The sequence below is a fragment of the Triticum aestivum genome, chromosome 3A, assembly GCF_018294505.1.
Source record: "Triticum aestivum cultivar Chinese Spring chromosome 3A, IWGSC CS RefSeq v2.1, whole genome shotgun sequence".
NCBI classification, from domain to species: domain Eukaryota; kingdom Viridiplantae; phylum Streptophyta; class Magnoliopsida; order Poales; family Poaceae; genus Triticum; species Triticum aestivum.
The window spans coordinates 480,874,205-480,886,538 of NC_057800.1; the positions used below are offsets into that span (position 1 = coordinate 480,874,205).

Below are 12,334 nucleotides of genomic sequence, written 5' to 3' on the forward strand. Positions count from 1 at the left end.
GGCCGGTAGATGGGTGGGGAAATGACCAGAATCTGCGTCGACATTCCAAGCTTCGGTGGCGGTTGATGGGATCACGGTGGGTCTCAGCCGGTGGAGTTGGGGATGGCCGACGGAGTGGCGGCAGTGAGAATGGGCCGACGGCGATCGCGGTGAGGAGGCGAGTTGGATGCATTAAGTTTCACTTTGGGTGGTTGGGGTTCCCACGGTAGCTGAATTGGTTTCTGGGCAGCTGCTGCTGGTGATGTATATTTTCATCAGTTGTAGCATTTATTTGGGTGGGGCCTAAATTTGTTTGGCCAACATATATGTATAAAGCCGCTGTTGATGTGTTTCTTTTTTGCCCGAAGTGACCTAAAAGCAGTTTTTTTGGGCACGACTTTGTTTTTAAGGCTAATGTTCGAGATCCTCTTAGTATGAAATCATCAACAAGCTGTATGCCTAATAGCTGACCGTAGATGCAAATCGTTTTACTCTTTATTCAAAAGTCCATAATGCCCAGCTCAACTTGTTCTCGATTATTGTTATTTTGCGAGGAACTTATCCTCCATTATTCCCCTTCCTTGCAACAATTGTCCTCAGCAAGATGATACATGACGCAATTTGAGCATCAATGTTGCCCAAATTGCTAGATAAATCATGTTTTTTGTCAAAAGAATTGATGTTTTGCTAATGCTAGCACAAGTTTGAACTACAAATTGGGAGGATAGCACAATATATATTAACTGAGCCCCTGGCACCGGTTTATTGCACAACAACAACCAATTTCCATGATGGCGCCCAAATTCTGACTTAGTGGGAGGCATCACGACTGTAGAACTGATCAAGGGTCTTCGCCGGTATACGGTGGAGCAGCTCACGGGGGAAGATGCGGAGTAAGGTCCAGGCAAGGTCAAGCGACTGGAAGATGTTTCGTGTGTCATATGCTCCCTGAGCCACAAACTTCCGCTCAAACTTGTCGAGGAACTCAAGGTAGAGCTGCCATCATTTTCCAATAGTTCAGTTGATAAGGAGCTTCAAAACAATTCAGAAAATAAAGTGAAAAGTCAGTGCAAGTTCGAGGTTACCAAGTCCTCTGATGACAGTGCTTCCTCTCCAACCACTGCCTTCATCGCCTGCACGTCTTTGCCTATGGCGTAATTGGCATATAGCTGAAAGGAAAACATGTGATTAACCGATCCATATTCTCGAATAAGATCGTGTAGGCTGCAGATTATGGGAATCTCTAGCGAACCTGGTTTGAGACATCAGAATGATCCCGGCGAGTCATGCCTTCGCCAATAGCGCTCTGCAAAAGATCCAGAACAGGTAAGCAGTTATAGACCTCACTGATAATGCTTGTATCACTATATTTGGGTGTCGATTGTCACAATTTTCTTTAGTAGCAAAAAAATCATACCTTCATGAGCCGCGAAAGCGAGGGAAGGACATTGATTGGTGGATATATCTGCCAGATAGATATTAGCAACACGGTCAGGCATAAATTTTGAGATACTACTCAAATAGGAGCAACAAAAATATTGATCTGAGTTAATTATGATCCTCCCGGGCTGAGTCATTTAGACCAGTAGAGGGTTTCCTGTTTGCTAAGTTACTGTTACAGACAAACTATCATTTTTCTATTTCTGAAGGTAAGGCAACAAGCTGCATCCTCAATTTAAAGAGACTGGTAAATTATTTATTTCATAGAACGAAGAGTTCTACAGAGGCGCTACGTATGTATCCTGTCTCAGCAAAGAAAAAAAAGTCATTGCCTCCGCAAATTGACTATCTTAAGTCTAGTCACCTTTCTTGTTCGGATCAGAAGTCCTAATAGCAGCCTTAGAACATATGCTAAGTTTACTGCGCATTTAGGGATCATCTATAAAGTTTAGTACCCAACTGGGCAGTTTACAATACCTGCCGATTATGTAGCTGCCTGTCAATGTAGATCTGCCCCTCGGTGATGTAACCAGTAAGATCAGGAGTTGGATGGGTAATATCTACAACAGTTAGAAACTTAGATAACAATATCTTTTGCCAGAAATACTGAACAAATTTTACGAATGTAGTTTGTTTTGGAGTGATAATTACAGAACACATCCTACTATTCTTCCTCAGTTAAATCAACTCTACATTTACATAGTTACATTGAAGTACAGAAAATATGTCGCGTCATAAAACATTTGGTGGAAAAGCAAGAATATATCATTAACTGACCATCATTAGGCATGGTTAAAATAGGTATCTGCGTAATTGATCCTTTTCTTCCTTCTATACGACCAGCACGCTCATAGATAGTTGCCAAGTCAGTATACATATAACCAGGATAACCACGCCTTCCAGGCACTTCCTCTCGAGCAGCAGAGACCTGAAAGGAAAAAAGCAGAAGGTAAATGTACGTCCATATAGAGCAAGGGAACTGAGAATGAATCAGGAAAATACACTGAAGGATCAGTTAAATCCAGACCATACAAGAACTACACACAAAAATCCACTGTCCTCAGCCAACATTGCAACCAGAACTTTAATTATTTATGACATCATCTTTGCATTAAAATTCATTTTGCTAAGATATCATTCATAATTATCAATAGCTTACACTTTTTTTTATCTGAGCAATAACTTAAATATTGTATGTGAATCTCGTTGAAGTGTATATGTGGATTGCCTAGCCCTTTCCATCAGTTCGGAGTTTTTGCGTTGCCTAGTGCATGAAGCTTAACAAATTTTTAAATAAGTCATTGTAACACAAAAGTATAAACTGGTATACCTGCAATAGTAAATATTTAGCTCCTATTGATAATAAATAAACAGTAGATGGCAGTTTACCCAAAGGAAGTTATAACTTAGATTCACATACAATATTCAAGTTATTGCTCAGATAAAAAAAAGTGCAAGTTATTGTTAATTATGAATGATATCTTAGCAAAAGGAATCTTATATGCGAAGATTGGCTCTACAAATATGTGTTTTCTATTATAAATATCTATGTCGAGATTTCTTGGAACAGGTAAAAAGACTCGAGATTAAAAACATTAAGGGTTATGTTGCTAACAGAAACCTAGGAAAATATTACTGGAGATAAGAGCCCTTACTTCACGAAGTGCATCTGCATATGAACTCATGTCAGTCAGGATGACAAGAACATGCTTCCCGCACTCATATGCCAAGTACTCCGCTGTTGTGAGAGCAATTCTTGGAGTAATAATACGCTCGATGGTTGGATCATTTGCCTATGAACAAAAGCAAGGGGTAAAATCCTTAGAGCAACAGGTGAAGGAAGGAAAAAGAGAGGGAAAAAGGTATGCAGATGTACCAGATTAAGAAATAAGGTAACTCTCTCCATCGAACCATTCTCCTCAAAATCACGCTTGAAAAATTGTGCTGTTTCCATGTTTACTCCCATAGCTGCAAAGACAATAGCAAAATTGTCTTCCTCGGCATTCTACAACAATTGTAGCAGATGTGTGGATGTCAAACTAATGATCTAGCATGGAGAAAAGACACGATAGGATGTTCGGAATAAATAAATGTAACTGAGAATTATATGAATTAGTAGCCACTGTTAATTAAACTATTATTATTACCACTTGCAAACTAAACTTTGCCATGTAAACCAGACCAAGGACAGACCCAGTGCTAGAAGCTCCCATGCCAGGTGGGGTATGTGGAAGGATTATACGAGGCAAGCCTTGCCCCTGCACAATGCAGAGACCTCTTGGCACAAGTGGGGAGTACTTCACCACCGTGCCATGTAAACCATACCAAGATTGTACACGATATAAGTAGCTACTTCTTCGAAGGTAGAACAAAGACCACAGAAAATAACAATGTATTGCAAGTCCATGCTATAAATTATGATTCACAGGCCATCCCAAGAGGACACGGATTAACATATAGAGTTGCCTACCGCAAGCATCGCTACAGCACCCAGAATAATAAATGGACAATAATGATCCAACATGTGATGCCATACTATGTAGTTTAGAAGAAAATTTATTTCATAATGTGCAGGTGGATATTTTTTCCATCAAACTCATCCAAAACTAATCATTTCGAGTGTGTTTAGAACTTTTTAGTACGGCGAGGAAGGTTTGGATGGTCCATAGAAAAGTCACACATCAGTGTACAAGCCTGGTTGATGGAGCAAACAACCATCAAAATTAGTTAGTTATTTCAGCTTCAGCTTCATTATAATTATTTCTGGCTACTTCCGAGAGTTATGCAAATAATTTTAATAGATAAATACTGTGGGCATCCAATAATTGCTTTGGCTTTATATATACCTCCAAGATATTGTCAGTCTTCTCTTTACGCTTTACCAGCCCAGCCTGACGACAAATCTGAGCAGCAATTTCATTGTGTGGCAGACCTGCAGCGGAGAACAGAGGTATCTTCTGACCACGAGCTATAGAATTCATCACATCAATTGTAGATATGCCAGTCTGAATCATTTCTTCAGGGTATGTCCGTTCGCTGGGATTGATAGAACTTCCTGTACGAGATTGACAAAACAATATCAAAACCTATGTAGCCTGAAATCTTCTGCATATTTGAACCCAGCTAACTCTTACCGGAAATATCCAGGTACGCCTCTGGTAAAATTGGTGGGCCATTATCTATAGGTTTCCCAGAACCATTGAAAATGCGGCCAAGCATATCCAGTGATACTGGAGTTTTTAGAACCTTTAAAATTCAAAAAGAACAAGATATTAATGAGCCAAAATGCAGAACAATTTTCTTTAAAAAAATTAAGCAATAGCACAAAGACCACTCAATAGTAGTCAATTAAACAGAAAATTATCCATTGACACCAATTTATGAGAAGTGCAAAAGAGCATCTTTATTGCTATATGTGAGCACAAGTTTCATGGGAAATCGATATTACCTCACCAGTGAATTGCACAGTTGTATATTTGTTGTCAATACCAGAAGTTCCCTCAAAAACCTGCGAGTGATTTTCTCAAGTTTCATGAACAATGAAAGAAAGGTAGGTTGAAAAGGAAAAACTGTACATTAATATATAACCCGAGTTTGAACTCATCTCAATGTGTGAGGTGAACTGAAGACGATGAAAAGACAAATACAACAACAACAACAACAAAGCCTTTAGTCCCAAACAAGTTGGGGTACGCTAGAGGTGAAACCCATAAGATCTCGCAACCAACTCATGGCTCTGGCACATGTATAGCAAGCTTCCAGCACCCCTGTCCATAGCTAGCTCTTTGGTGATACTCCAATCCTTCAAGTCTCTCTTAACGGACTCCTCCCATGTCAAATTCGGTCTACCCCGCCCTCTCTTGACATTCTCCGCACGCTTTAGCCGTCCGCTATGCACTAGAGCTCCTGGAGGCCTGCGCTGAATATGCCCAAACCATCTCAGACGTTGTTGGACAAGCTTCTCTTCAATTGGTGCTACCCCAACTCTATCTAGTATATCATCATTCCGGACTCGATCCTTCCTCGTGTGGCTACACATCCATCTCAACATACGCATCTCCGCCACACCTAACTGTTGAACATGTCGCCTTTTAGTCGGCCAACACTCAGCTCCATACAATATTGCGGGTCGAACCGCCATCCTGTAGAACTTGCCTTTTAGCTTTTGTGGCACTCTCTTGTCACAGAGAATGCCAGAAGCTTGGCGCCACTTCATCCATCCGGCTTTGATCCGATGGTTCACATCTTCATCAATACCCCTATCCTCCTGCAGCATTGACCCCAAATACCGAAAGGTGTCCTTCTGAGGTACCACCTGGCCATCAAGGCTAACCTCCTCCTCCTCCTCACACCTAGTAGTACTGAAACCACACATCATGTACTCGGTTTTAGTCCTACTAAGCCTAAACCCTTTCGATTCCAAGGTTTGTCTCCATAACTCTAACTTCCTATTTACCCCCGCCCGGCTATCGTCAACTAGCACCACATCATCCGCAAAGAGCATACACCATGGGATATCTCCTTGTATATCCCTTGTGACCTCATCCATCACCAATGCAAAAAGATAAGGGCTCAAAGCCGACCCTTGATGCAGTCCTATCTTAATCGGGAAGTCATCAATGTCGACATCACTTGTTCGAACACTTGTCACAACATTATCGTACATGTCTTTGATGAGGGTAATGTACTTTGCTGGGACTTTGTGCTTCTTCAAGGCCCACCACATGACATTCCGTGGTATCTTATCATAGGCCTTCTCCAAGTCAATGAACACCATATGCAAGTCCTTTTGCTCCCTATATCTCTCCATAAGTTGTCGTACCAAGAAAATGGCTTCCATGGTCGACCTCCCAGGCATGAAACCAAACTGGTTTTTGGTCACGCTTGTCATTCTTCTTAAGCGGTGCTCAATGACTCTCTCCCATAGCTTCATTGTATGGCTCATCAGCTTAATTCCACGGTAATTAGTACAACCCTGAACATCCTCCTTGTTCTTGAAGATTGGTATTAGTATACTCCGTCTCCATTCTTCTGGCATCTTGTTTGCCCGAAAAATGAGGTTGAAAAGCTTGGTTAGCCATACTATCGCTATGTCCCTGAGACCTTTCCACACCTCAATGGGGATACAATCCGGGCCCATCGCCTTGCCTCACTTCATCCTTTTTAAAGCCTCCTTGACCTCAGACTCCTGGATTCGACGCACAAAACGCATGCTGGTCTCATCAAAGGAGTCGTCCAGTTCAATGGTAGAACTCTCATTCTCCCCATTTAACAGCTTGTATAAGTACTCCCGCCATCTATGCTTAATCTCCTCGTCCTTCACCAAGAGTTGGCCTGCTCCGTCCTTGATGCATTTGACTTGGCCAATAACCCTCGTCTTCCTCTCTCGGATCTTGGCCATCTTATAGATGTCCCTTTCGCCTTCCTTCGTGCCTAACCGTTGGTAGAGGTCCTCATACGCCCGACCCCTTGCTTCACCAACAGCTCGCTTTGCGGCCTTCTTCGCCATCTTGTACTTCTCTATGTTGTCTGCACTCCTATCCAGGTATAGGCGTCTGAAGCAATCTTTTTTCTCTTTAATCGCCTTCTGGACATCATCATTCCACCACCAGGTATCCTTATCTTCACTTCTCCTTCCCCTGGACACTCCAAACTCCTTTGAGGCCACCTTACGAATGCAAGTCGCCATCTTCATCCACACATTGTCTGCATCCCCTCCTTCCTCCCAAGGGCCCTCCTTAATGACCCTCTCCTTGAACGCCTGAGCTACCTCCCCCTTGAGCTTCCACCACTTCGTTCTAGCGACTTTGGCACGCTTATCCCGCTGGACACGAATCCGAAAGCGGAAGTCAGCAACCACCAGCTTATGCTGGGGTACAACACTCTCTCCAGGTATTACCTTACAGTATAGGCACGCACGCCTATCTTCTCTTCTCGAGAGGATGAAATCAATCTGGCTAGAGTGTTGGCCATTACTAAAAGTCACCAGATGTGATTCTCTCTTTCTAAAGAGGGTGTTGGCTACAATCATGTTGTAGGCTAGAGCAAAGCTTAAAACATCTTCTCATTCTTGATTCCTGATGCCATAGCCAAAGCCCCCATGCGCCCCTTCAAAACCTGTGTTAGATGTACCCACGTGGCCATTGAGGTGTCCTCCTATGAAGAGCTTCTCACCAATCGGTACACTCCTAACCATGTCTTCCAGGCCTTCCCAGAACTCCCTCTTGGTGTTCTCATTGTGGCCTACTTGCGGGGCATACGCGCTGATAACATTGAGAACCAAGTCCTCAACTACCAGCTTGACCAGGATAATCCGGTCCCCACGTCTCTTGACGTCTACCACTCCATACTTGAGGCTCTTGTTGATCAAGATGCCTACGCCATTTCTGTTTGCAGCCATCCCCGTGTACCATAGCTTGAAGCCGGTATCCTCCACCTCCTTCGCCTTCTGTCCTCTCCATTTGGTTTCTTGGACGCAAAGGATATCAACACCTCTCCTCACCGCTGCATCAACTAGCTCCCGAAGCTTTCCTGTCAGAGACCCTATGTTCCAGCTACCTAAGCGAATCCTCCTAGGCTCGGCTAGCTTCCTTACCCTTCGCACTCGTCGAGTCAAATGCGAAGACCCTTGCTCATTTTCCACTACATCCGAGCGCCGATGTAGCGCGCCACTAAGGATGCGACGACCCGATCCTCGCTCACTTGCCACCGTATCTGGATCAAGATACGGCGCCCCACCTGGGGGGTGACGGCCCGGCCCTTGCCCATTTTCCACCACACCCGGGTTCCGATGTGGTGCGTCGCTGAGAGGGTTACGCCCCAACGAAAATCTTTTGGGTTTCATCTCCATAAGAGTGGCTGAGTTTTTACATTGGCTCGCCAAGCCTATCACAACCCTCCTCCATTACCCGGGCTTGGGACCGGCTATGTTGAGACAACATAAAGACAAATACAGCTAACTGTTAAATGATGCTTAAATTGAGATAATGTGATAGGAATGTTGCATACTTGTTTCCAGTACGACCAAGAAGATTATGGCTATAGACAGCATATGAGCTTAGTCTTTGGAGGTTTGATAGAATATGAGGTAAGCCGTATATGGTACTCCCTCCGTCCCAAAATAAGTGTCTCAACTTTGTACTAACTCGCTTGAGACACTTATTTTGGGACGGAGGGAGTATCTGTTTTTCCGATCAAAGTATTATTCTAAATAAATTTGAATAAACGATCCCATCAATAGGTGATGAATTGACAACTTCTGAAAAACAGTAATATGATCTTCATTTTTAATGCCGCTATGATATTTCTCACACTAATATATATACCTGAACCACAGCTTTCTCTCCATCAACTTCAAGCACCTGACCACGCCTAGTTGTGCCATCTCCCAATCGTATGTTGACGATTTCTTGGTATTTAGGACCCTAAAATGACAGCTTCAGGATCAAATTTTTTTTTATCAAACATTAAATCACGAAAACTGGTGTGAAGTGAGGATACCTTCACTTTGTCAAGAATCACAAGAGGACCAGCAACTCCAGAAACTGTCCTGTACTCTGCAATACAAAGAGAACTGTTAGAAGGTGTGCATTATCTTTACCAGATTATCAGTGATGTGAAGATACTCATATGGAGATAAATAGAAAATGCATACCAATCCCGATTTCAAGGGTTCCTTCCTCCATGTCGACATTGCCGTTTGCAACAACCATGTTTTTGAAATTTAGAGGAAGCCTGATATACCAACATTAACAGAGTAGACTAAATTAACAAAATGCATTGCAAACCAAAGAAATCCCTAGAAGACTATCATATGCTAATTCAATTAGTTTTTGGAAATGGAGGCGTACCCCGGGCCTAATTGATCAATAAGTAAAATTGCTTATTGATGGTTGTATCTTTTCATTTCACACAGTGATCTAGGAAAATTGATCAATAAAGCTGTCGAGCATATAAAACACTGGAGTCATGATCTAATACACCTGTCAGTTAAATCGTGTACTCTGGGAAGTATAAGCTAGATAATACTGTTTGAATCAAAAATATCAACAATATCCTGACAAAGTTAAGCTTTCGATTACATGGGGAACATAGAAGCCAATTGTGAAGTGCCGCTTACTGGAAAATGGTACTTCAGAAACAAAAGTTAACTCGACATTACTAGCTCGAATTTCACATATATGAGAAACAGTTTTTACGCACCGAGCTCGCTAAAAGGCATAGTTTCAGAACACCAAACCAAACTCAAAAGGCTAGCAAAATCTCGGCCTTACATCGGTTGTTCCTAGAGACAACACACCGTAAAAAATCCTTCCCTCCCTCACCTTGTCGTTGACTAGTCTACAGACTTCTAGTACATCGGTTGATCCGATGACCGCACTCCAGAGTCCAGAGACATCACAAACTGCACGCGCAGGCGCGAGCACAGCAGAGGCCGAGGAAGATAAAGAACCGGGCGAAAAATGTACGAAGGCCTGAAAACCTGCCCCCAGCGTAGCCGATTTGAAACGCAGAACCGCAACCCGGTGCCACCGGCCTGCTCGTTCCTACGACTACGAGCAACTCAAATAAGCAAATCTCTAGCGCGCGCGCGCGCGCGAGCTTAAGCGTGCCGAACCGATCGAGCGCGGAGGAGGAGGACGAGGGTGGAGGGCGAGATCCGAGCAGCGCGCGCGTACCTCGGATTCGATCGGAAGCGCAGACCGCGGCGGAGCTTGGCTGTCGCATGTGGGGGGCTTCAAAGGATCGCCCACGATGTGTCGTTCCCCGGGGCTCTGGCGATGCGATTTGATTTGATTAGCGGTTTTGTCTAGCGACGTTCTCTGATCCGGGATCTGAAGATCTGGGCCGTCCGCGTGGTGCGATAGGTTGTCGTGGACGGTGCAGATCGACGCGATCTAGCTGCTTGAGTGGGTCCCGCCGAGGGGAAGCTCCTGGAGTACAAGTCGAGCGGGTCACGTTGCCAACGTGTGTAGCGGAGCTGTCGGGAAGACCGGAAGGATTCCTTCCTTCTTGATTCAGCCATCCTTCCCCAAGACTCTGCCAGGATTGAAAAAATCTAGCAGAGGATCAAAAATCATTGTTTGTGCAGGCCTCGTCTTTGGCGGCGCCAATGCCGCGGAGTTGGCAGAAATGAATCGGAAGCTCAAAAGCTCTGATGTGGAGCTCGACCTTGTCAACAAGTGGTTTGACAAAGCGCAAGGTTATTCTGGTCCAGACGTAGTAATTTGTATTTTCCTTGTCTAGTAAGGTATTCGGGATTATCTCTAAGTAGGAGGTGCTTAATTATGATTGCACTTGTCACCACGGAGGTCGAGGGCCTCAAGGCCGAACTGAAGAAGGTCAAGGAAGAGGCGGCTGAACAGAAGGCGGTGGCCGAGCTAGCGGCCGCCGAGCTTAAGATGGTGAAAACTGTCAGTGAGAAGCATGAGGCCAGAGTGGCTGAAGTGCAGCAGGAGCTCAAGGATGCCGTCACTAAATGTGAGGACCTTGAGCAGAAGAATAAGGGTCAAGCCACCAAGCTATCCAAGGTGAAGCACGAGATCCAGGAGGCGAGGACGGAGACGCGGGGCGCCCAAGAAGAGCTCCGTCAAGTAAAGCAAATCACAGATGGTAAGTTGTACTTACTGCAGAGTGTCTGGTGGCCACATGTTCGCATTGCTCACACGAGTTTGGCGTTCCTCGGGCGCATTTGCGGAGCTTCCAAGGAGTGTGGCGGATGCGGAGGCATTATGCAGCTCGAAAGGGTGATACCGAACACAGGCTCTTCTAGGCGCAGTTCCAGGTGCCCGAACACCCTCCCCTCCTGAGCAACCAGATGAAGTAGCTGATTGAACTGCATCGGATGGAGGAACCAACCATGAAGGACCTATGTGTGCGGTTGTGGCCTGCAGAGCCAATACCGAGCAGTTACTTCAACCTGGTGTAGAAGTTGCGGAATGTTGTCTTCTGGATTGATGTCGTGAAGTGCTCCATGTGCATTGAGGGAGCTCGGATGGCCTTCGCGAAGACCATGGCGCACTAGCCCAAGAAAAGGAGCACAGGCACCCCAAGAAATATTTCCCCATCATGATGGATTGTGACGCCCCCGATTCAACCGTACACTAATCATGCACGCAAATGTGTACGATCAAGATCAAGGACTCACGGGAAGATATCACAACACAACTCTACAAATAAAATAAGTCATACAAGCATCATATTACAAGCCAGGGGCCTCGAGGGCTCGAATACAAGAGCTCGATCATAGACGAGTTACCGAAGATCACGGCTATTCGAATAGATTAACTTCCCTGCAGGGGTGCACCACATATCCCAACACGCTCGATCCCATTTGGCCGGACACACTTTCCTGGGTCATGCCCGGTCTCGGAAGATCAACACATCGCAGCCCTACCTAGGCACAACAAAGAGGTCAGCACGCCGGTCTAAATCCTATGGCGCAGGGGTCTGGGCCCATCGCCCATTGCACACCTGCACGTTGCGTACGCGGTCGGAAGCAGAACTAGCCCCCTTAATACAAGAGCAGGCTTACGGTCCAATCTGGCGCGCGCCACTCAGTCGCTGACGTCACGAAGGCTTCGGCTGATACCACGACGTTGAGTGCCCATAACTGTCCCCGCGTAGATGGTTAGTGCGTATAGGCCAATAGCCAAACTCAGATCAAATACCAAGATCTCGTTAAACGTGTTAAGTATCTGCGAACGCCGACCAGGGCTAGGCCCACCTCTCTCCTAGGTGGTCTCAACCTGCCCTGTCGCTCCGCCTCAAAGTAATAGTCGGGGGCCGTCGGGAACCCAGGCCCACCTCTACCGGGATGGAGCCACCTGCCCCTTCAGCCCCCATCTCCGAACAGTATCACAGGTAATGTAACTGTGTAAAGTATATTGTATATGCCCGTGATCACCTCCCGAAG

The 12,334-nt window shown here is 45.1% G+C and overlaps 1 protein-coding gene across 1 annotated transcript; it reads right to left on the reverse strand.

Moving 5' to 3' along the window:
• Positions 1–452: 452 nt before the first annotated feature.
• LOC123061742 (V-type proton ATPase subunit B 2) lies at positions 453–10,381 on the reverse strand. The gene is made up of 15 exons (XM_044484979.1): positions 10,098–10,381; positions 9,074–9,153; positions 8,920–8,975; positions 8,745–8,843; positions 4,868–4,927; positions 4,554–4,665; positions 4,266–4,474; positions 3,296–3,424; positions 3,075–3,212; positions 2,197–2,347; positions 1,897–1,979; positions 1,397–1,444; positions 1,232–1,285; positions 1,065–1,148; positions 453–975 (listed from the first exon to the last, which is right to left on the reverse strand). Exons 2-15 carry the CDS (start codon positions 9,129–9,131, stop codon positions 790–792), a joined length of 1,467 nt encoding a protein of 488 aa, XP_044340914.1. The 5' UTR covers positions 9,132–9,153; positions 10,098–10,381; the 3' UTR covers positions 453–789.
• Between the last annotated feature and the right edge of the window lie 1,953 nt (positions 10,382–12,334).

Excerpts from the sequence above, each read along its gene's own strand:
- LOC123061742 (XM_044484979.1), bottom strand. The coding sequence starts at position 9,131 with ATGGTTGTTGCAAACGGCAATGTCGACATGGAGGAAGGAACCCTTGAA. Across the intron at positions 1,445-1,896 it reads GGCAGCTACATAATCGGCAG|ATATATCCACCAATCAATGT; the intron begins GTATTGTAAACT and ends TCTATCTGGCAG. Across the intron at positions 1,286-1,396 it reads CGCTTTCGCGGCTCATGAAG|AGCGCTATTGGCGAAGGCAT; the intron begins GTATGATTTTTT and ends GATCTTTTGCAG.